The 26,646-nt window shown below is 40.5% G+C and overlaps 1 protein-coding gene across 2 annotated transcripts in view; it reads left to right on the forward strand.

Annotated features, from left to right (window-relative positions):
- The first annotated feature begins 1,506 nt into the window (after positions 1-1,506).
- The window catches only part of LOC139452277 (uncharacterized), a 37,530-nt gene continuing 12,390 nt past the window's right edge, over positions 1,507-26,646 (forward strand). For both annotated transcript variants that reach the window (XM_071233682.1, XM_071233683.1), the window contains exons 1-7: positions 1,507-2,361; positions 13,814-14,424; positions 15,054-15,219; positions 16,001-16,345; positions 16,714-17,115; positions 17,233-17,411; positions 19,065-19,227. In XM_071233682.1, coding sequence (XP_071089783.1) covers positions 1,752-2,361; positions 13,814-14,424; positions 15,054-15,219; positions 16,001-16,345; positions 16,714-17,115; positions 17,233-17,411; positions 19,065-19,227 — 2,476 coding nt within the window. In that variant the 5' untranslated portion in view covers positions 1,507-1,751. The remainder of the gene's footprint in view (positions 2,362-13,813; positions 14,425-15,053; positions 15,220-16,000; positions 16,346-16,713; positions 17,116-17,232; positions 17,412-19,064; positions 19,228-26,646) is intronic.

Below are 26,646 nucleotides of genomic sequence, written 5' to 3' on the forward strand. Positions count from 1 at the left end.
TTGCAATCAGGGCATACCCCATGTTTGATGAAACTGATGAGGAATCGATAACAGCCTCGCTTGCATCCGTTTCGCATTATCGAACTGCCATCCTAAAAAACTTTATCTTAGCACATGTTTGAGTACAAGAGATACAGATGTCTTTGTCAGCTGTCCTGTTGCGTAATTGTTTTAAAATAACTTAACTTACAATAGATTTATGTAACCATTTGTCCTCCCGAAATGTGACAATTTTGAAGATGTGTCAGGGTAAGGTGACCCTTTTCTCAATCCGGCAAATATCACAAAATATTATGGAACCTACCCATTATAACATGGTTGAGGTCAAATATAATTATGACTCTTTTATTTCTCTAGTGATAGAATTATTCATTGAACCGTTTGGTAAGACAAAACAAATGTTTATCGATAGATGTTTGTTTGTTGAGACACACACAGCGATACCACCAGCCTGTCTGTGAATAATCTATTCACTGAAGCATTGCCGCCAGCGTATGATGAGAGGCTATCAACTAAGTCGCCACACCTAAACACCGACCCATATAGTCGCCTCTGAGTGAGTTAAAATTTAACGTCGCATCGCCATTATTTCAGCGATATAGCGACGATATTCACCTCTGACGATAAACACACATGAATGTTGCTCAGTAGCTTTTCAGACCTGGTGTCACTCCGGTCTTCATTTGTGTCTGTAATTATTCAAAATCTCATCTTCTCAATAGTTTCTTGAACCTTTTATCCACACCCAACCTGTTATGACTCAACCCATGTGCAGTCACCTCAAATATTCAATCGCCTGTCACCTATGAAGATCCGGGTTAGAATATTTCTTCAGCAACCCATGTCGAAGAGGCGACTAACGTGATAGGGTGGTCAGGCTCGCTGACTTGGTTGATGCATGTCATCGTATTCCAATTACGTAGATGGATGTTCATGATGTTAATCACTCGATTGTTTAGTCCAGATTCGATTATTTACAGACCGCTGTCATTTAGCTGGAATATTGCTGAGTGCGGCGTTAAACAACAAACAAACAAATACTCGCCTGTCCGACGTCTCCTAATGTTAAGATCTTCAAAGCTACAGCAAGAAGGACATTGTGGTTGCTGTGTCAATATGCTTCATAAATCTGTATCCTATTTTGTATTATGAGTACCACTCGGGTGGGCAAGGCACGGGTCGTCTACAGAAGGGAGGTAACTGTGTAAGTCACATGCATAGGGGGTATCCGACACCTGATAGTTGACAACACCTGAAATAAACAGCTCCTCACAGCATAAACTAGGTCACCTGAGAAAGGCGTATTATCTCCCGAAGACGCAGGGTCATAATATATCCGGGTCTACCCTTAACACTCCATACGCCTCTCTCGGGTATTCGCAGTCTCGGGTAATTGTTCAGCTGAATAATTACGATTGGCTCAGTCTCGTATGTCTCTCTATCGTCACGTCAGGTGACGTATATGTACATGTAGTGCAGATATTTATAGTTACATCAGATGTTACATCTACTGTACATCTGCGAGCTATTTGGAGAATGGGACAGTTGAATTACATGAATACTTACTGACACATTGAAGCGGTACAAGTTGAAAGGCGAATCTTCAAGGGCCGTGGCTTCGCATTTCTGTCAGGCCTGGTAAATGTATGTATGAATCTGATACACCGTTGTGGACAGACATATCTGTTTATTGAAGGAGCCTTGTGTCTCGTGACGACAACAGTGTGAATACAGTTGATTCTACTACCAAGATGTCGGACGCTCGCGTACATATAGTCACATGCTTGAATGTTGACTGTGAAATACAGTATGCTCGAATGTGTGAAGATCTGGAGACCCGGGGGGTCGTGTGTGTCATGGAAGGGAGGGGGGATTATTACATCGGGTCTACTTTTGTGAAGAGGTTCAAGGAAATGGTGGACAGCACCCTTGTGACAATAATACACCTGTGCCCTGACATGATCAGCCGCCTATCGAGTTTAACTGGCGTTCTCCGAGATTACCAAACTCAGAAATATTTATTCATACACGTCAAATCTACGCCGAAAGAAGTTCCGGAGGTTTACAAAGAAGTTACAAAGATGCTCCTAGTGAATGATTCATACTATAACAAGATCATTGACAAGGTTGTGGAGATTGTCCAACAGTCTCCTAGCTGTGTGTCGTCTGCTGCTGAACTGGCCTTCACGTCTGCTACAGAATTGTCGTTTGCTACAAGGGGGGAGTATGGTACTTATTCCAACCCACCGCTTAGAGAGCGTGACGTGTTTGTCAGTCATGTAGAAAATCAGCAGTGTAGAGATACCGGGGTCTACTTTCTGTCCAGCAAGATACAGTACAAAGCTCACCGTCTCCTGAAATGTGAGTACATGTCACGTAAATATGTTATATCACATTTGACATTCTATGACCTAATCGATCAAGCAAGCAATCAGTCAGCATTATTACACATTACTTTACACGTTTTACGCAGAGATTTCTATTGGATAAGGAGAGCTTTTTGTCGATCTATTTACATGTAAACCATTATGGAGGTAGAGGTTTGCGAGAAGAGAGGCATGTGTAGTTACAGTTACACATGACAAAAACTCTTTCTATACTTATTCTAATTTTGAAAATGGATATTAAAATGAATCAAATTATGAGTAATGTCACAAGGATAAAAAAAAAATCTGACCACCAAAGTCGTAACTTCAAGAAAATATTAACACGCGCCAAATTCGAATCATGTATTAAGTCTACAGAATTCAGTGCTTCAAAATGTAGTGAGTTAGTGAGTTAATATTTAAAGTCACATCGGCAGTATTTTGGCCATATCGTGACTTGAACAAGTTAGGCATTTATATTATATATTAAAAGCTGTCATCGAAGGACAGTACAACAACCAGCAATATATCACAGATTATAATTTTAAAACTAGTTTTAGAGCAATAAAATAATCAGATACAATTCAAACGATACAATATAAAAACGGGCTGTAGATCGTCAGCAACCAAAGTTAGGCCACCATACTAGGGACCATGGGGACTTACGGTACTTCTGCTACCTACATGGTACTCCAGCAGGATTTACACCATCCCTCTGGCCACTGGCGATTATCAGACAGATTAGCCAAAGAGTTAAAATCAAGAAAACTACTACGATTAAAATCACAGAGAAAGGAAATGATACCTTGAATGGTACTGGACTTACGTACCCTCCCAGGGGGACAATTATTTTACGATACTTCAACCCCCTGTGAAGATACAGCCACCAACAATCTCAGTTATGATTTCATTCCACCAAATTAAAATTCATTTACTTTATATACTACACATATTATAATCAAAATTTATCTATTAATTCTATTTCTTTTAAAAAACCGATGATTAAATGAGCACTGATTTGATTAAAAAGATCCTTTATGGATGTTATTTTGAAATATTTATCCCTTGTGATGAAAAAATCAATGCAGTCAAGCAGGACATGCTTGACCATGATTCTTTCATCACAAGGGATGCAAAATGGAGGATCCTCACCTTTCAATAAATATTCGTGGGTATATCTGCTGTGGCCAATACGACATCGTCGTATAATGACCTCTTCAAATCTGGACTGACAGCCCAAGTAGGTGTAACCGATAGATGGTTTAATTTCATGTAATTTATTGAAACCTACTTGGGTGTCCCACTACTTCTGCATGAGATCCCTGATGTAACATTTAATAACAGGCTTATAATCACTGTAAGGGATAAGAAGTGGTGTCACAGATTTGTTGAGTGCTGCTTTTGCTGCAGCATCAGCCATTGTGTTACCAATAATTCCAACGTGGCTAGGTAACCAACAAAAGACGATGTCGTACTGGCCAGTCGCAAGATTATTAATTAATTCGAGAATCTGGAGTAAAAGTGGATGTTTGGGTGACATATTTATAATCGCCTGAAGGCACGAAAGTGAATCAGTAAAAATAATGAATTCTTTATGTTTAGACTGACGACTGATATATTTAAGTGCTGTATAAATGGCGTTTGCTTCTGCTGTGAATATTGAACTGTTATCAGGTAAACGTGAAGATATTGTTCTGGATCCAATGACAGTGGCACTAGCAACTGCGCCACCATCCTTGGATCCATCTGTAATTATAGATTTATAAGTGTCGAAAGTGTTTCTTAATTGATGGTATTCTTGTTGGTAAATTAATTGGTTAGTATCAGATTTCTTTAATTTTGTTAATGTAAGGTCTACCTCTGGCCGTACCATTTGCCAAGGAGGTGTTGAAAACAGTTCAGTGGGAGCTATATCTTGCAGTTTAATATTGGAAGCAAACATGGCAGACTGGATTCTGATTCCGAGTGGTGGAACAAGAGATGACTTTTTATTTGTAAACGGTGGCCTTTGTGTATATATAGTTGAAAATTCCTGTATTCAATTCAAAAACAGGAAACAATTGCAACTAATTCATGTACGATCTGGCCTGGGCTGCTCCGCCAAATATATTATTTACATTAAAATATGCAAAGAGTGTCATAAAGAATACATTGGAGAAACGGAGTGTATGAGGGACAGATTCCTCGTCCATAAACAACAGATGAAGGACCCCCTAACAAGGTGGATGCCGCAAGCGATGACATCGACAAATCCGCAGCAGGGAAGGAAATGACATTTAACATGCTCCCTTCTTTAAATAATACTTCAAATGCCATGCAGCTTAAACCAAGCTTTTTCATCTTCAAAAAGGGCACGCAGCGTAAATGAATTATTTTTGTATTTCATTATATTTGTGCTACTGTACACTAATGAACCTCGCCTCGTTATAATATACGGTTACAATCCAGATTCAATCTTGCCTATTGAGTACGATGTTTCATTTTCTGTCACATACCATGTGGCTGTGACGGTTACTGGCACATGCCACTTATCAGGATAGGTCACCGTGGACGTCATGCTATACATGTGCGATTTGCAAAATTTGAGCGAGTTTGCTGTCCACGTTCAGGAGCTGTGTCATTTCATTCTTGAAGCTGAAGTGATAGGCGTTCCCTTAAATAATGTCGTAGTATTTAATGATGTTAAGGTATTAGAGGTACACGTAGCATGATTGTATAAGGGCGTATTACGTAGCATGATTGTATAAGGGCGTATTACGTCTCAAAGTAAGTATATATATATGAGCATGTCGGTACGTATCTTTATCAATAACATTTTCGAAACTCACTTCCCTTAAGGACACATTGTACAAGAGCGGTTGCTGCTGAAAACCACACCAATATATTTCTACTGATTTACAATCTCAATAGCTTCATTACCAACTTCCAAGCCAAATTAAACTATTTTCGTGGATTTTCTTCAGATTAGTTTTGCCAGTTTGTTTTGTTTACAAAAATCATTAATAGAGTCCAGTGAATACTGTAATTCTGGAGGGCTGTCAGCAAGCAGCACTGTCGCTCGCACAGAACAATACAAGCGGACGGATAAATATAGACAGGTCGTCATCACCTTGGCTATGGGGTATACTTTCCACATTATTGGATATATGTTAATTTATCATTTATGTACAATACAAAAATAAGTAGTGATAAATGTTCACCCTGTCTAACACAACATTTACAGAATATTTGTCATGTTCTACACAGTATTTGGTTCATAGATTTGATTAAATTAAAATGTTTTCGCCAGTGACTAGTTCTGCAACAATTATGGTTAGCCTTACTAAAAGCTATGAAGGCATAATTATGTAGTATAGCAGATAGTATATGAAGCGTAAATATGTTAACTTGATTAACTTGAAAAATCGGAAATGGGGTCCCAGCTTGTAAGAATGTACCTAGAAACGTAGATTTAACGACTGTATGAAATCTTTTGAAAAAAATTGAAATCAGTGCAGTTTTATTCTATCTTCTTGCCAATTTAGAGATTTTGTCCGAGTTTTGCTTTGTGATACTGCGATGTTGTTGTGCTGGATGTTAATAATAAAGTAGCTGTAGTTACGAAAGATAATCCAGTAATTAAACACTTACAGAACAATACTTATCTTTAATGTCAATCATATAATGTATGTTATTTCTAATAGTGTCACTTTCAGTACATTGTAATTTGTATATGTATCATGTTTGGGAGAGGCATTCAGATAAGCAAAATATGATTGTTTGCCTATCCCTTCACTTTATGGAAATACATATGTTCATACCTAGAAACGTCTCTATTTGCAATAAACCAGAGTTGTTATCTGTAAAGTTGCATTTGTCTTGTATACTCAACAACTTTGATAGAATGCCAAGCAAACAGATTAATATTACGAGGGGAATTCAATAAGTTTTGCAACTTTAATATAAGACCAAGTTGCAGAATATCTTTTGCACTTCTTTTTTTCAATATAATCCCCATTCACCTCAATACACTTATTCCATTTGTCCTTGTCATCCTGGAAGCGTCTTCCGCGTAGGACAGATTTCATTTGCCGGAACAGGAAATAGTCACTGGGGGGCTAAGTCTAAGCTGTAGGGTGGGTGATTTAACTGTTCGAATCATACGACGGCCTGTGCAATTCTCGACTTGTGAACCGGAGCGTTGTCATGCAAGGAGAATACCACGTGTTAACATCCCATGGCGTTTCTGGCGAATTTTGGCAATTCTTTCATTACATTAGCATAATACTGTCCTTTAGTTGTAGTTTCTTGTGTCATGTAATCAACCAGTAATATGCCTCTTGCATCCCAAAATATGGTGGCCATTAACTTCCCAGCTGATGGTTGAGTGTGAAATTTCCTCTGTGGCGGGGAATTCGGGTGCTTCCATTGCAATGATTCCAATTTAGTTTCTGCGTCCCAGTGGTGGATCCATGTTTCATCACCTGTCACTAGACGAGAAAGAAATCCGGCTTCATCAGCAGTATAGAAATCCAGGAGGTCTAGACAATTTTAACTTCTCTGATGGTGATCTTGAGCTCAGAGGTTTCTAGGTACCCATCTTGCAGATACCTTGGACATGCCAAGAGGCTCATGAATAATGGTTACAACAGTTTCCGGTTGGGTGACATCTGAAGGCCTGCCTGATCTTGGGTCATCGCCTATAGACTCCCTACCCATTTTAAACTGTAGAGACCAACGGCAAACTGTGGAATAGGCATCCTTACCCACCACTTCACGCATGCGATAATGGATTTCTTTTGCTTTGCATCCCTCCTTGGTAAGGAGCTTTATTACAGTGAGTTGTTCATGCTTGAGAGAATCCATGATTGTGACCACCCTAAGGTGAATGAAGCCATCACATCAAACTTAATGTTGTATCTGGAACTTGTTATGGCACGTGTCACCCTTGTGTTATGACTAGTGTCATGTTGACATTGTTTGTGTAAACACAAATGTCCAAGATGCAAAACTCATTGAACGGGGGCGGTCGGATAGCCTAGTGTTTAAAACGTTCGTTCGTCACGCCGAAGACCCGGGTTCGATTCCCAAGATGGGTACATGATGGTCCCCTGCCGTGATATTGCGGGAATATTGCTAAACGCGGCATAAAACCACACTCACTCACTATTGAACGCCCCTTGTATGTTGACTAAACACTCGTCCACATCAAAAGGTTGTTGTTTGTTTATAATAGAAATTTTGATATAATCCATCATGTGATGGTTTCAGCTTAACAATACCACGTCTATATGGAAAGTAAGTGAATTAATGTCACCGAAATCTATTACTGAGAGTTATAAATGTCATACACTCATTGGCATTAGTTTTTCCGATACTAAACTGTCCAGGTAGAGAAGTGTTTAAATGTGTTTTTAATGGAACAATTGGCATTAGTTTTTTCCGACAATAAACTGTCCGGGTAGGGATGTGTCGATACTTACTACATTTGTATCAGCAAATAGTTTTAAAAAATGGATTATTGATGCAACAATTGGTGTTAGTTTTGTCGCCAATAAACTGTACAGGTAATGAAGTGTCTTTAGTTGCTGTTTAAATGGGGTATTTATATAACAACATAAGTGAACAGCATAGCGGCCATGCTCGATGATCGATCCAGTGTATTATGTATCACTGTTTAATTATAAATACCCCGGAACCATTTGGTACCGTATATTTTCATGCGAATGGCGTGACGCTTAAGACAGTCATCGAACCAAATAGTACACTCACGTGCGAGATAAATGATTGGCAAAGTACTGATGTGGGAGATCCAGATGCAACTTTATATCCAAAATTAATCTAGGACAGCGAATGGGTTCAGGATATTTATCATAACTGAAAGGATACTAGTATATATTAATACATTTGATAACGAGTATACATAGCGCATAGCATCGACGTTCACACAAGATCATACATATATTTCAGTTTGAATGTTGCATCAACGAAAAGGTAGTGCATGGGCATTAAAACCAATCATGCACGTATTCAAATATGAAGTCAGTGCATCCACAAGTCTTACATGACCCTTATATATGCAATTTCACAATGACATCGAAAACCATGTCACGCTAAGTCGCAATAAGTTTTGCACTGTTAGTTAAGAATGCAACACTGATAACTGCGTGCCAAGATAACAACCGAGAGTGTATGAATGACTGCTATTGCGTGCGTCATAATAACAGGGCTAGCCTCGGACGGGACTTGCCCTCATATCGCCTACACCTCATATCGTCAAACCCCATATGACCTTCAATAATTATAATGGTCAGTTGTACCACCCCTATCATATCAATGGGTATTACCCAACTGGCTATACATTGATGACTTATCTTCTTCTTTGATTAACCACACTTGTTTTGATTGTATAAACATGACTTACTCATCTTCTTCTTTGGTCAACCATACATATGTTTTTATAGTATAAACATGACGTACTCATCTTCTTCTTTGGTCAACCATACATATGTTTTTATAGTATAAACATGACGTACTCATCTTCTTCTTTGGTCAACCATACATATGTTTTTATAGTATAAACATGACGTACTCATCTTCTTCTTTGGTCAACCATACATATGTTTTTATAGTATAAACATGACGTACTCATCTTTTTCTTTGGTCAACCATACATATGTTTTTATAGTATAAACATGACGTACTCATCTTCTTCTTTGGTCAACCATACATATGTTTTTATAGTATAAACATGACTTACTCATCTTCTTCTTTGGTCAACCATACATATGTTTTTATAGTATAAACATGACTTACTCATCTTCTTCTTTGGTCAACCATACATATGTTTTTATAGTATAAACATGACTTACTCATCTTCTTCTTTGGTCAACCATACAGATGTTTTTATAGTATAAACATGACGTACTCATCTTCTTCTTTGGTCAACCATACATATGTTTTTATAGTATAAACATGACGTACTCATCTTCTTCTTTGGTCAACCATACATATGTTTTTATAGTATAAACATGACTTACTCATCTTCTTCTTTGGTCAACCATACATATGTTTTTATAGTATAAACATGACGTACTCATCTTCTTCTTTGGTCAACCATACATATGTTTTTATAGTATAAACATGACGTACTCATCTTCTTCTTTGGTCAACCATACATATGTTTTTATAGTATAAACATGACGTACTCATCTTCTTCTTTGGTCAACCATACATATGTTTTTATAGTATAAACATGACGTACTCATCTTCTTCTTTGGTCAACCATACATATGTTTTTGTAGTATAAACATGACGTACTCATCTTATACTTTGGTCAACCATACATATGTTTTTATAGTATAAACATGACGTACTCATCTTCTTCTTTGGTCAACCATACATATGTTTTTATAGTATAAACATGACGTACTCATCTTTTTCTTTGGTCAACCATACATATGTTTTTATAGTATAAACATGACGTACTCATCTTCTTCTTTGGTCAACCATACATATGTTTTTATAGTATAAACATGACGTACTCATCTTCTTCTTTGGTCAACCATACATATGTTTTTATAGTATAAACATGACGTACTCATCTTCTTCTTTGGTCAACCATACATATGTTTTTATAGTATAAACATGACGTACTCATCTTCTTCTTTGGTCAACCATACATATGTTTTTATAGTATAAACATGACGTACTCATCTTCTTCTTTGGTCAACCATACATATGTTTTTATAGTATAAACATGACTTACTCATCTTCTACTTTGGTCAACCATACATATGTTTTTATAGTATAAACATGACGTACTCATCTTCTTCTTTGGTCAACCATACATATGTTTTTTTTAGTATAAACATGACGTACTCATCTTCTTCTTTGGTCAACCATACATATGTTTTTATAGTATAAACATGACGTACTCATCTTCTTCTTTGGTCAACCATACATATGTTTTTATAGTATAAACATGACTTACTCATCTTCTTCTTTGGTCAACCATACTTATGTTTTTATAGTATAAACATGACGTACTCATCTTCTACTTTGGTCAACCATACATATGTTTTTGTAGTATAAACATGACGTACTCATCTTCTTCTTTGGTCAACCATACATATGTTTTTATAGTATAAACATGACGTACTCATCTTCTTCTTTGGTCAACCATACATATGTTTTTATAGTATAAACATGACTTACTCATCTTCTACTTTGATCACCTAAGCTATTTTTTGGTGTTAGCAAGACCTGCTCATCTCATCTTATTCTTTTTCGCAATGTTGTACATAAACCTCTGCAAGTTTCACACTCAATGTCAAATTGGCAAATCTCCAGAGAGCCGAGTTTGTTACTACACAGAGAGGCGGTCAAGTGCTTCCTGCAGGATACTGATCTTTTTTACCATGTCAACTCTCCTACCCAAACTTCTATATTCGCTGATGACGGAGCAATATGGGTAAAGCACAGAGATATTTCACATATCAGAAAAAAACTCCAGTCAGCCCTGGACGGAGTAGATCAATGGTGAAATAAATGGGTATTCACCCTTTCAAGTGAAAGAAACTGTTGGAGTTCGATTCAAACGCCGGGGTAAAGATGTTATGATACCCCGTGTCTCATAAAAGGCAAACCAATCAAATTTGAAAAATCTGCAATGTTTCTTGGGGTGATCCTTGATCAACACCTCACTTGGCGTAAACATATAGAATATGTGGAAAACAGGTGTCAAAAAGACCTGAACGTATTACAGGCAATTTCAGGCACACCTTGGGGTAAATCGAGGGACACTCAGCTGGACCTCTACGAATCTCTTATCAGATCAAAAATTGACTATGGTTGTGAGGCCTTTCATTCAGCATCAAATACTGTCTTGAGGCGCCAAGACAGAATACAATACAAAACCCTAATGCTGACCACAGGCGCAGCAACAGGCACATCACTAGGAGCGCGACAAGTAGAAACGGGAGATTCAACCCAGGGTCCAACAAAAGCCAAACTCATTCTCAAATGAAAGCAAAACTGAAGTTGCTATCTCACGCCTCAGACTCGATCGCAAAAAGCACAATGACAAGGTTTGTTCATCTTGCAATCAGGCTGAAACCATTGCTCACGTGTTACTAGAATGTCAAGACCATGCCCCAGCCCGGGCTAGGTTAAAACAAGAATTGCAGTTAGATCCGCTATCTGTCGTAGATCTCCTAAAGCCAAGAGATGCAATAGCGAAGGCCAAACTTACTCTATTTCTGAGAGATGGACAGCTACTCTAACGTATATAAACAGAGCAGCCAAGGATAAAAAACCCACACCTCGCAATTGGACGAAAAACTGTGATGCAGTTCCTAGATGCAGTTGGACACTTGGTGAAATTACAGTAATTGTTATGTGACTAATGAATTAGTGTATCTCACATGTACTTGATTAACTTATGTGACTGATCATGATCATGATGATATTGATGTATGTTGAATATATGGCCTTATTTAAGTATAAATCATCAGTGCAAGATTTTATTTTATTTAGTTGTTGAAATATATGAAGTATACCTCATTAGTGGAAGAGTTCACTTTTCTTAGGGAAATATCATTTATGTGATGTGCAGTCAACCCTGCATTTGTTTTGATAAGGGCGTTGGCGAAATGGGATATAGGCGATATGAGGCCGAGGACGGGAGCGAAAACCGCCTTTGACAATAACAAGCTCATTTTTGGGAAGGCGACAAGCAGGTTCTTATAGAAAACAGGTCATTGTTATAAATACGTAGCAGCATGCGTCACCGCTTTTCATCTCTGTGCTATCGTTAACTTTATTAACTGTATGAATGTGTGTCTACAGAATTTGTATTATTCCTTTACTTTGGTCATTTTATTCATTTGGCATATCTTTCACTCCTATCGCCAGAACAGCAACCGATGTTTACAATGTAGGGCTAAGTTACTTGAAGACGTGGTATTCTAATATCCCCGGTCGATTGTGTGCAGCTGCATTTCTCGAAATAGATCAAGTTTCTAAAATCCAGTCTAACGTTCATCTGTCTTTATTGTCGCAAAGCGGACAAATCAAAACGCTGCATTTACTTCCCTTTTTGGCGTCAGTCATTTAATGTGACCCGTGTGTACTGACTGACTTTATAGTGACACTACAGAAAAGTTTAAGTTGTAAAATCAACAACCCTGCCCATGAATACACTGTACGTCGTAAGAGGGATATCTTCAGATAGACTGTTGACCTGTCATTTATTGCTCTGGCAGTGAGATATGTCGGGTATTGTTTGGTGCATAGCTATGCCTACATGTGTGTGACCTTCCCAACTTTATAATGTCACCAAATAAAAGTATAAGTGGCAATACAAATAAACCCTGCACTTAAACGCAGTGTACATGTACGTTGTAAACTGGATGCTTGCACTTCTTTTCTTTGTTTGATTGTTGTTTAACGCAGCACTCAGCAATATTCCAGCTACATGACGGAGGTCTGAAAATAATCGAGTCTTGACCAGACAATCCAGTGACTGACATCATGAGCATCGATCCACGTTATTTGGATCGATGACATCCATCAACCAAGTCAGCGAGCCTGACCACTCGATCCCGTTAGTCGCCTCTTACGACAAACCGAGTCGCTTTTTACGGATGCTTGCAGATGGTTGATCAATTATATTCATATCACTGGAAGTGAGAAATTTCGGGCATTAGAAATGCACTTTTCAAAAAAAGAAACGCACAGGTATATTTTAAGTAAATGTATTTACCTAATAAAGTCGATATATTTTATTTAATATCATAGATACAGACATGAAATTTTGAAGCTCGAAAGTCACATGTTGTACAATGGCATTGAAAACTGTTCATTGTCATGTCACATGAGGCTACAAGGTTGCGCTGAACTCAGCATCTCCTCGGCACTGACAGGATAAGTGTACCACACTCGTCCCCAGTTTCTCAAATTCCAAGGCTGTAAGTCATGGCACCAACGCAAGCGTCGCTGTCGATGGATCTGTTGTACCGTCTAACTAGCTTCCAGAACTTTCTAGACAGTGTTGTAAGGCTCTGTTCAATGCTCGACTAGTCTCACCACTCCAGCATGTAAATATAGTAACTTCCTGACGAATGCTTACCTTAAATAGTACTACATTCATGACGACTAATCACTGCCAAAACACAACGCAATGAGGGTTCTACCGAATCTCAACAGAAACCATAGAAACAGTTACAATCATTGTTCAATAATAAAATACACTACCACATAGTACACACTATATATACATTCGTATTTCGTCATATATTAACCAACATATACGGTATTCGCGTTTCTTTTGTCGGTGATTATATGAACATCAAATGCTTCTTTATAGACTCAGTTAGTCTTAGGGATATATTTAGGGCACCTTCTTCTCTTTAGCTGGTCTTATTGGTCACTGTTCTTAATTCCACATCTATTTTCGAAATTATCAGGGTCATCCAAAGGTGAACTTCGAGAGATGTGCCGCAAGACTGGACTTTATGACAGTAGCAACAAATCAAACACAGTTCGCTGTCTTCTGACCAAAGTCCTTCCAGAAATCTTTGCAAAGAAGGACATTTCTGCAGTAGTGGAACTTCTAGCAGTTCCAGTTCCTGTGATACAGAATAAAGTTTTAACTAAACTCGGGGACATCCTACTTTCAACTAAACATGACACTATTGATCATGATGATCTGAAGTCAGCTGAAAAGGCTTTGCTTCAACGCTGTCTGGCAGAGACTGATGTTATTGACCCCGTGTTCCTGCATAATTTGATTTCCACGTACCTTCTGACTCTCACCTATTTGGTGGTGTCCCAAGAATCTCGTCATTCATCCTTGGATTACACGATCAAACAGGTAAAGCAATACATTAAACAGCCAAGCTCAGGAAACGAGTTTCCTCTGAGTGACATCAGTGTGTTTGTCGATGACATACAAAAACGTAAGGATGACGTCACCAAAGCAGTCACAGCATGTGGAACGAATTGGAAGCAACTTTGGTCCGTGAAGAAGAAATCCTGGCCTGTTCATTTCTCTATGGTCTTGGGGACACTTATGGAGGTAAAACAGCAACTTATGTTGATAGTAAACATTCTAAATCACAATGCCTAATTTCAAAACTCTTCATTTCCTCTTCAAGTCTTCTAAATTGTTGAATTTGTTTCTCGAAAGCATATAAATGATTTTTGTTTGGTGTATCAACTTGCCTAGAATTGTATTACCCTTTCAGGGATTTCCGTTTTGTAGACTATACACTGGATCACTGTTACCATACATATAACAAAGTACATGTATGGCACAAGGTCAATATGTTTGCCGATACATTGCCGGTACATTGACAAACACCGCTTTGATACCGACCTATTATCATGTCATATTTGAATAGCGAAGTGACATTTATATCCTTTCTTTTAGATAGAAAAGTTTGATAGTTTGATGTTGCACTATGTTACATTTCCCAAAGCAACTCCCAAAGCTCGAAATTGGAAAGTTGTCTATTTTGGTATAGTTATAATGGAAATGTGAGTCTCAAAGTAATGTTTGTTTCAATCGACCAATCGGCGTTAGGCAAGTAACGCTGCAATGATATAAAAAAACACTTCCGACTTTTAGTTGTTTTAAGAATGTTATGCCCAAAGTTCAGTCGCACAATTAATCTTTAAACTAAACTGTTTTGTTTCTTGAAACAGGTGTTTCATGGCGACCCCCAGACTGCCCTCGTGGCCTTAGGCACACTCCCTGCACTACTGAAACCAGGGAAACCCAGAGTTCGAAACGTGTTAAAGAAACCAAAACCACAAAGGAGAGTTGTACAGTTGGTCACAACTGGGATGGTGGCTTACCTGAATGCCTTAGGTATGTTTGTTTGTTTCTTGTTTAACGCCGCGCTCAGCAATATTCCAGCTATAAGACGGCGGTCTGTAAAATAATCGAGTCTGGACCAGACAATCTAGTGATTGACATCATAAACATCGATCCACGCAATTGGGATTGATAACATGTATCAACCAAGTCAGCGAGTCTGACCACTCGATCCTGTTAGTCGCCTTTTACGACAAGCATGGGTTGCTGAAGACCTATTCTTACCCGGAATCTTCACGGGTTGAATGCCTTTGGTAAGTGCATACATTGCTGTCCCAGGATAGTGTGGAATGCCCATTAAATTAATGTAATTTAATAGTAGGCATTATTATTCTAATATCACCCTATGGAGTGAGTTGGGTTTAACACTGCTTTTACCAGTATTCAAGTTATTTAGCGGCGTGTCAGCTTGATGTGGGAGGAACGCCCGAAGTGATGCATGTCTCAGACTTTTACCACTTCGATGAAACCCACGAGCACGGGTATGGTGCTGACAAACCTAGGAACATAATCGGGGCGAACCGGGTTTCGAACCCACAACCATAGATTTTCTGGCGTGCCCAAGGGACGAAACTCTGCACAGCGAATCGCGGCGCCTTAGACGACTCGGCCAGCCGTGCCCACTAATATCACCCTAAATAACCAGTTGTTCCCTATTAACGACCGTAAGGACGTTGGTTTAAGATTTCTATAAAGTATGATGGACGTTACAATGGAACGAGTTTGCGAGTTATGAAAGGTGCATTTCAGTAAATCCCTGTAACTTCGTTAACAGGAGATGCAGTAGGTGAGGATATAGAAGATCGTGCAAAGGCTGCTTTCACAGCTCTTGGATTGTCACTAAAGGACTTGGACAGAAGCATATATGTCATGACAAGATGTTTATTGTTTTCGCAAAGCCCTGTGATCAGACAGGGTGCCCTATCCCCGTGGAAAGATGCCAACGCTGAAACAACACACAGTTCGATGGTGACAGAGGTTCTGACGCATCTACATCCAATCAGCATCAACCGCCTGCACAAGCAACCAACAAACCATTCTACAAGCAGCACAAGCTGGAAAGTAGCTTCTACTCAAATTGGATCAGAAAAAATCATGATACACGTCAATTTACCAACAGGTATAAAACTAGGAGGTGCACAGTTTCATTAGAATTAAAGGCAATGGTCCAATAGGTTTTTTGTTATTGGTTCAAATGGGACGTGTCAAGGTGCTGCTTTCGCATACTGTACACTTTATACATATATGTATTATTCATTTAGCTCATGTATTTGACTGTTTTAAAACAGAGTATTATTGGCAGCACTTTTCCTGAATAAAAAGGGTACAGTTCTGACAAACGTTTTACTGGACTTAACCATTTGTTCTCGCAGCTGTACCTATATATCTCGATAAGGTACTGTAATTCATCCTCTATCTACTACTTAATTTCCACGTTATGCTCTTGCTGCACACAAACTTTGGTTTAAGTATTTTCAAACTTTCCAGAGGACGTCCTTGTGGAACATAGCAGTCCATCCAAATCGTCGGATTGTGGTCACCTCATTACAGTCGAGATTCTGAGAGGTCTTTCTACACATAAGGGTATCCTGTCTATGTGGGCGTACAGAATCGACCAGTTCCCTGTTTTCTACATCACTGAGGATTACAGTCAACAGAACTTCCAGAAGGTGCTTCATTACAGTGCCAAGAACAAGGACTGGTTTAAACCTCTTCAGCTCATGCAGTTCCTCACACAAGCTCTAGAAGCAGTTATCGCCCTTCATGAACATGGCACAATACACAGAGATCTTACTGCTGCCAGTTTTGCATATAACAAACAGAGCAAATCTGTCAAGCTGCATCGCTTCATGTTGGCTCGAAAATGTGGACGAGACGAAACTCTTGTTGGTATGTCCATAGATGTTCTACTTTTGGTAATGCATTAATAAATACACTCATCTGTAATGTAGACGAATATTTATTGTATTTATGCTTGCTACGTATAATGACTGACTTTTTTGTTAGACAGAGAATGTTCAACCATTCCCACGAGATGGTCCTCCCCAGAGTCTCTCAAGAAACGCCATTTCTCTATGCGGTCTGATTATTGGATGGTTGGGCATCTCATCTATGAAGTCATCACACACGGTTGCCTCCCCTACTCAGATCTCAAAGGACAAAATGAGTCCGCCATTGGCAATCTGGTGAATGTTTTGGAACACAGTAAATGTGTATATGTATAACTGTATATTTGTTTTACACTACAAGCAACATTGACCAGTATTCGTCAAAGGGACATACGGGCTATTCATCTCACCGACAGTTGATGCATGTCATCATATCCCTTTTGCGGAGGACCCGTGAAGATTCCGGGGTAGAATTGATCTTCAGCAACCCATGCTTGCCGGAAAAGGCGACTATGCTTGTCGTAAAAGGCGACTTACGGGATCGGGTGGTCAGGCTCGCTGACTTGGTTGATACATGTGATCAATCCCAAATGCGCGGATCGATGCTCATGATATTAATCACTGGATTGTCTGGTCCAGACTCGATTATTTACAGACCGCTGTCATATAGCTGGAATATTGCTGAGTGCGGCGTTAAACAACAAACCAACCAACCAACCATTTCCGGAGATCGATGTTCATAGTGTCAATCACTGGATTGTCGGGTCCATACTTGATTATTTACAGCCAGCCATCATATAGGTGTTCTACAACAAACAAAGAATAGCCTGTTTTAATGATGTGTCGACTGTCCTAATCCAATCATTTTTATTGTTCTAAAACTGGTTTTAAAGTTATAATCTGTGATATATTGCTAGTTGTTGTACTGTCCTTCGACGACAGTTTTTTTATATATGCTATAACTTGTTCAAGTCACGATATGGCTGAAATATTGCCGATTTGACTCTAAATATTAACTCACTCACTCACCTTTTACTGCAATCATGGGTTGCTGAAGACCTATTCTAACCCGGAATCTTCACGGACCCATAAACCTCACTCACTGAAATGCATTCACAGTTGCAATAATCTCTCAGCATGATGCTAACATTTATTTTTCAAAACGGTTGATAATTCAAATAGTTCATGTTTCGGTGCTTTATGGTATTTGTAATGTAACCACATACAAGCCACACCCGTGAAGATCCGGGGTAGAATAGGTCTTAAGCAACCCATGCTTGTCGTAAAAGGCGACTGACGGGATCGAGTGGTCAGGCTGACAATATTTTGTAGATCGTGTCAGGGTAAGGAGACCCTTTTCTCAATCCGGTAAATATTACAGCTGTAAGTATTACAGCAATTAATATTACGGCTGGGATAATTAAGGCGGAAAATATAACATTCATGACAGAGCAACTGACACATATAAATGTACACAATTCCAAATATTTATGGAACCTACCCATTATAACATGGTTGAGTTAAAATATATGACTCTTTTATTTCTCTAGTGATAGAATTATTCATTGAACCGTTTGGTAAGACAAAACAAAAGTTTTTTCGATAGTTTGTTTGTTGAGACACATACAGCGATACCACCAGCCATATGACGACTGTCTGTGAATAATCTATTCACTGAAGTATGAGACCCGTTAGATTCCCGATTAGAATTAGGTCTTCAGCAACCCATACTTGCTGTGAAAGGCGACTATGCTTGTCGTAAAAGGCGACTGACTGGATCGGGTGGTCAGGCTCGCTGACTTGGTTGAAATATGTCATCAATCCTAATTGCGTGGATTGATGCCCATGATATTAATCACTGGATTGTCTGGTCCAGACTCGTATGTATGTATGTGTGTGTTGTCCCCTGCTTGTTTAGAGTGTATAGTCAGTTTGCTTCTCATGCTCCAGATAAAGGAAGACAGAAAGAAGTTGTGCCAAGAAAGGTGCATCCCAACATCCGTGTTTGACGCAATCCAAGGCTGCACTCACTATGATGATACCCATCGTCTGTCCGTGTGTGAGGCAAAGAGCAGGTTGGAGAAGACCTTCGATCGTTACATCAGCTGCAACGGTAAACCAACATAACATTTCTTTCGATGGCTTAATAATTATGCTTTCACTGGCTGACCCATTGTGCATCCTTGTTGCTAGGGACGCAGTTGCCAAGGAGGTCAATGTTAAAGAATGTCCTAATGGGATAACAATCATTGTTGCAATAACATAACTTGGGCGTCGGGCCGTTTGACTGTTCTCTTATTTTCTGCTTCTGAAAGTTACAATAATATGAATACCAATATGATTCTCTTTGATTTTATCAAATCAGTATGCTGTAAGATTTCTGCTTCCTGCTTTAACATGGATTGCATTAATAGTTGGATATATATTTCTCCGTTAGATTGTTTGTTTGTTTGATTGTTGTTTAACGCCGCACTCAGCAATATTCCACCTATATTACGCCGGTTTGTGAAATAATCGAGTGTGGACCAGATAATCCAGTGATTCACATCATGAGCATCGATCCACGCATTTGGTTTGGTTTGGTTGGTTGGTTGTTTTACGCCGTACTCAGCGATATTCCAGCTATATGACGCTTTTGTTTATTTCAACTTTTGGTTGAACCGACACTTTCGGTTCGTCTGCCGATGTTATGGTTGCAGAATAAACTGCATTGAGTTGAGACTGCGGTGTTGACTAATCCTTGGCGTGGTGGCAGCGGCTCTGAATCCACGTCGGAATATCATTCCAAAACAGACAGGAGTGACTTTTCAACCGTACACCCCCAAATTATCTCAATCAGTGAGCAGCTGAGAAACTGTCAGTCAGCCGTTGTATCGTAGTGCACGTACGTTCGTTTTAGTAGATGCAAGTGAAGGAACTCGCATTGTGTCAGCATTATGGCCCAGCAACGTGGGCCAAAGCAGTGGCAGTTAACGAAACGAGAGACTATGAATTCCTGTGAATGAGTTTGGTTTTACGCCGCTTTTGGCACCAGAATTTGACGTAACTTTTATCACTTGATGAATTCTTTGCCACATTTCTCAGTAACGAATTTACTTGGGAGAAAAAGACAGCTACCAATCCAAACAGAGGTCTTACGGACGACTGTGAAAATGTCCATGCCGCTCGTAGAAAAACTGCAATTCAGAAAAATGCTCAGCTAGATTTGATGCTAGGCCAGATTGCTAATTTCTGTCCTGTTATTTCACAAAATTCTATTACCTAAAACTCAACATCCGTTCAGGATATTTGGCAGAAAATAAGGCAACATTAAGGTTTCCAGTCTACTGGTTCCCATTTCTTGGACATTGCTCATATTAAGCTACAAACGGATGAACGTTCTGAAGACCTGCATCAGAGGATCATGGCAATTTTCGAGGATAACCTCCTGACAACTACGTGTGGTACCAGACACCATGGTCAAGCAATAACTTGAGGATCTCACACCTACCATGGAAAATATGATAGTGACTTTGTGGTTGCAGTTAGTCCATCCAGGCCTCCCTTCTTTCTTGTGAAACAGAAATACGGGGCTGAACTCCGCAACCAGACTTTGGCTTCCCTTAGGCCTGAAATCTCCCAGGCTTTGTCATCATTGCTCGATGAATTACTCAGTATTGAAGACACCAAGGCTTTACGAGCATACACACCAAGTGGCTACCAAAGGCAAATTACCCAATTTCGTGGAGGAAAGCCTGCATCCTCGAGTAAGATGCAGCAATGCATCCTCTGTAGGATGGCAGGGCGTCTTTCTAATATAACACACTTTTTGAAATATTATCGGTTCCTTCCAGAATCTGACAGAGGTGAATTGTATGGCCGTTCCTGCCTTGTCCCCGATGAGGAAGAGACTCACCATGAAACAAACTTGCTCATTGACCACCATAGTATCAAACGTGTCAATGTAGAGCCTTGGCCATACCTGAATGCATTCTCTGGAGGTCATCCTGTTCGTCTTACTTTAGATACTGGCGCTACCACGAATATTGTTTGGGCTTCTTTTGCATCTGCCATCAACCTCCCGATCCCTAAGGCATCCCAACGAGCCCGTCAGGGCGATGGTGTCACCCCATTAGAAGTGGTAGGCAAGGTTCAGTGTATTCTCGGTCGTGGGGACTTAGAGTTCCAACTGGACGCCCTTGTTGGGAAACAGCTGGATGTAGATGTTCTTGCAGGGAATCCATTCGTCAAGCTTAACGACATTGCGGCTAGACCAGCCAAGAACCAAATCATCATTGGAGGATACAATGTCATCTACTATGGCCAGCAATCGGACACCAGTGCTTCCGTGCGACGTACTCAGGCCTTCGTACTGAGAGCCCCATCTAGACAGACAATCATACTGGCTGGGGAGTATATTGATGTGAACATTCCACATAATACCCCATCCGACTTACGTTGGGCTTTAGAACCTAGACTGGACAGTCCTAGCAACGTGGGTGTTCCCACCTCAAAAACATGGCCCCCATGTCAGGATGTGATGTCTATTGGTCACGTGATTAGAATTGCAAACACAACTGAAAATGAAATCACACTCACGAATCATGAGCACTTTTGTCAAGTGAGACCAATTACAAGTCCATCTCCCAGGGGGGATTCACATCCTATGATGAACGAGCCAAACCCTCCACCAACTGCAGGTACCTCCCGAGCTTTTTCCAAGTGTGTATCAGTAGACCCAGATTCCATCCTTCCTGATGACATGCGTCAAAGGTTTACCGCCCTCCATGAAGAGTTGGATGATATGTTCAACCCTTAACTCTCCAAGTACAATGGAGAGAGCAGAGACATAAAGGCTGTGGTTAACATGGGAACTGACACTTCCCCCTCAACGAAAAGGCCGTTTACCACAGTATAATAAAGAAATGATGGACACGTTACAAGAAAAGTTTGATGAACTTGAGACACGTCAACGTCTCAATTGAATACTTAAACATGTCCTTTCTCGTTAAGAAACCCGGAGGCGGAAATCGGTTGGTTACATCGTTCGGAGAGGTTGGCCAATACTGTAAACCTCAACCTACACTGATGCCACATGTGATATAAAGTCCTTCAAGAGATTGGGAAATGGAGGTTTATTGTCAAAACATACTTACTCAAGTCTTTCTATCAGATACCCCTATCCCACAGTTGGATGAAGTATTGTCGTGTTGTGACCCCCTACAACGGCCTACGTGTCTATACCCGCTGTGCTACGGGCATGCCAGGATCAGAGGCATACCTGGAAGAGCTGATGAGTCGAGTTTTGGAGGATCTTGTCCAAGATGGTAGAGTAGTCAAACTGGCAGATGATCTGTTTTGTGGTGGTCAAATCTCCGGAAGAAACCCTCTCCAACTGGCGCATGGTCTTGTCTGCCTTGAAAAACAACAACCTCCACCTGAGTGCTACCAAGACTGTGGTATGCCCGAAATCTACCAATGTTCTTTGATGGATTTGGTCTGATGGAAACTTAAAGGCGAGTGCTCACAAGATATCCGCCCTTGCTGCTGTTCAGCCACCTCTTACAGTACGGGGGCTGCGCAGCTTTATCAGGGCATACAAGGCTCTGAGCAGGGTTCTGCCTGTATATGCATCCTTGATTAATCCCCTTGACAATGCCGTGGCTGGTAATTAATCCTCTGACAAACTAGTGTGGACTGATGATCTCAGGAATTCCTTTGAAAGTGCCCAGTCTGGGCTGGCCTCCTGCCAAACTATTACCATACCAGCAGCGATGGCAACACTCGACTTGCAGGCTTCTTCAGTGCGAAGTTGAAGAAACATCAGTTGCAGTGGTTACGATGCGAACTGGAGGCACTTGCAATCGCCTCCTTGGTCACCCTATATTACAGCCTCTCAAAAGCAGACTCTGGTTTTGACAGACAGTCACCCCTGTGTTCAGGCGCACAACAAACTGTTGCGAGGCGCCTTCTCTACAAGTTCAAGAGTGACTACATTTTTCTCTTTCCTGAGCAAAAATCAGATCTCAGTGGCACATATTTCAGGTGCTACTAACTTGCTGTCAGATTATGCAAGTAGACATCCCATCGAGTGTACTGATCAGACCTGTCAGGTATGCAAGTTTGTCTCAGAATCTGTGGACTCTGTCATCATGTCACTCTCCGTTAAAGATGTTGTGGGTGGTGGCGCCAGGATGCCTTTCACAAGTAGGGCAGCATGGCAGGCCACTCAACAGGAATGCCCAGACCTCCGCAGAACACACTCTCAGCTGTCACAAGGAACCAGACTGTCAAAGAAAATTACAAACATCCTGGATGTCAAACGCTACTTGAGGGTAGCTTGCATTGCCACAGTGATAACCTTTTGATTGTGCCAGATGAGAAACCATTTCAATCAAAGCGTGATCATATTATAATACCAAGGACTGTCATCAATGGTTTCATGACTGCCCTGCACATTCCTTTCAATCATCCATCATGCTACCAACTGAAACAACTGTTTAACAGGTATTTCTATGCACTTGACATTGACAAGGCAACCACTGATGCTACTGCTTCCTGTCACCATTGAGCATCTTTGAAATCCATACCATCACAATTGTATCCACAGTCAACAACGTGTTCCCCGGACACAGTTGGCACTCACTTTGCAGCTGATATCATTAAACGTTATGGACAGTTAGTGTTTGTGTTGATGGAAGTTGTTTCATCCTTCACCTAAACCTGTTTTGTACAGAACGAACGACATGACCAGTTACGCAACGTCATTCTCATGCTTACTGCTGATTTTAAGCATCTTGACCCAGATAGTTGCACAATCAGAGTGGATCATGCCCCTGGATTCGTTTTACTGGTCAAGGACCAGATATTGTTACAGCATGGCATTCACCTAGATTTGGGCTCCCCTAAAAACATAAACAAGAACCCTGTCGCTGAACGAGCTATTGAAGAACTGGGTGTTGAATGTCTCCACTTGAGCCCAGAAGGTGGTCCTCTTTCTCCAGTTACTCTAAGCTTGGCTGCAGCCAACCTGAATACAAGGGTTAGAAGGATTAGAATACAAGGGTGGGCTGTCGTCTCAGAGGTGATCACTCAACGTGACCAGATTACTGGGGTTCAGCTCCCGTTATGTGACCGCCAACTGGCACTCAATCAGCAGCTTTCCAGACAAATTAATCATCCTTCAAGTAGTAAGTCTAAGGCACATGGGCATCTCCGTTCAGACCCTGCCAATGTAACTATTGGAGATCTAGTATATGTCAAGTCGGATACAGATACATGGTCACTAGACTTTCGGACCATGGCTTTTAGATCAGAAAGTTTACTCAAAATCAGTTTAGATCCAAGGTTTATGATGTTCGTCCCACTGATTGTTACTCTGTGAGACCCACCGTTTTTGCGTCTCAACCCAGAGACCAAATAAGAGGTCTTATGGAGAAAGATAATGTTGTTGAAGAGTTAAGACCACAAACAGCAACAGCCGATGAACCTCCTTCAAACGGTGATAGTGATGATTATGACATGACCATGAACACTGATGGATCTTTACCATCAGTTATCCCGAGGATGAAGAGGATACAGACCTTGGTTGTTCTGTTCCTCTGGACAGCCAACGTAGATCCCTGAGACAGCGGTCAGCACCGTCGTGGCAACGATCTGGCGACTGGATAATGACATTATGACCCTAACATGCCATATACAAAATGACTCTTATCAGTGTTATAAATGCACGATGTTGCATACATTTCATTTGGATTTTAATTGATGTTTTAATTGTGTATTGTTTCAAACATTCTGAACTTCATTGTGAAGCTGGAGAGGGAGAAGAGTGGTTACGCCACTACTCGCGTCCGCTTTTGTTTATTCCAACTTTTGGTTGAACTGACACTTCCGGTTCCAGAATAAACTGCATTTAGTTGAGACTGCGGTGTTGACTAATCCTTGGCGGTGTCTAAAATAATCGAGTCGGGACCAGACAATCCAGCGATTGACAGCATGAGCATCGATCCATGCATTTGGGATCGATGACATGTGTCAAACAAGTCAGCGAGCCTGACCACCTGATCCCGTTGGTCGCCTTTTACAGCAAGTATGGGTAGCTGAAGACCTATTCTACCCCGGAATCTTCATGGGCCTCTCCGTTAGAGAATGGGTCTTCAGCAACCAAATGCTTGTCGTAAGAGGCGCCTGACCCGTGAAGATTCCGGGGTAGAATATAGGTCTTCAGCAACCCATGCTTGCCGTAAAAGGCGACTATGTTTGTTGTAAAAGGCGACTAACGGGATCGGGTGGTCAGGCTCGCTGACTTGGTTGATGCATGTCATCGACCCCAATTTCGTGGATCGGTGCTCATGATACTAATCACTGGATTGTCTGGTCCAGACTCGATTATTTACAGACCGCCGTCATATAGCTGGAATATTGCTGAGTGCGGCGTAAAACAGCAAACCAACCAACCAACCAACATATAAGCCCCCATTGGAAATTTCTTGATAACAAATGTATGTCTGGATGAATTGTCAGCAATAACATTTTCGAAATTAGCTGGAATATAGTTGAGTTCGGCGTTAATCAACAAACTAACCAACCAACCTACGTAAGAGGCGCCTAACGTGATCGGGTGGTCAGGCTCGCTGACTTGGTTGATGCATGTCATCGATCCCAATTTCGTGGATCGATGCTCATGATTTTAATCACTGTACTGTCTGGTCGAAACTCGATTATTTACAGACCGCCGTCATATAGCTGGAATATTGCTGAGTGCGGTGTTACACAACCACCAACCAACCAACCATCGTATCCCAAATACGTAGAACGATGCTAATGTTGTCAATCACTGGACTATCTGGTCCATACTCGATTATTTACAGACCGCCGTCATATAGCCGGAATTGTGCGGCGTTAAGCAACAAAGAAACAAACTTGGTGTTGATATGACACTCATACGCTGATGTTAGCTTAAAGTAATCTGGGTATTGTTATGAGTGCGGCGTTGAACAACAAACAAACACAATAAAACAAACATAACAAGAGTTTGCCACCAACGTGGCTATATCCCCCGCCCCTGTTGCAGAATTTATGACATATTTAATTCTAAACAAACCCTAAACTTTTTTAACCGAAGTGGAACTTGTCATGGAAATTGTAAAAAAGAAGAGTTTGGAACCTAAGTCCATCTTGCTGCCATGGAAACGTAAAAAAATAAAAGTTTCTAAAATTTCTTAACAGCAAAAGGCACAAGTTCAGCATGTACCTGACAGACCTGCAAAGTTTAATGAAAATATATTGAACGGTTTATGAGTTATGCTCCGGAAACGAACCCTAACCTCACAGAACCTAAGTCCATTTTGTTGCCATGGAAACGTAAAACATAAAAATTTCTTAATAGCAAAAGGCACCAGTTCAGCATGTACCTGACAGACCTACAAAGTTTGATGAAAAAATATTGAACGGTTTACGATCATGAGTTATGCTCCGGAAACGTGACGGCCGGACGGAGCCCGTTTCTTGTCCGCCAACAACTTTGTTGGGCGGGGAATGATTTTATTTCTCA

Source organism: Haliotis cracherodii, unplaced genomic scaffold (genome assembly GCF_022045235.1).
Source record: "Haliotis cracherodii isolate W230 unplaced genomic scaffold, xgHalCrac1.p SCAF_9, whole genome shotgun sequence".
NCBI lineage: Eukaryota > Metazoa > Mollusca > Gastropoda > Lepetellida > Haliotidae > Haliotis > Haliotis cracherodii.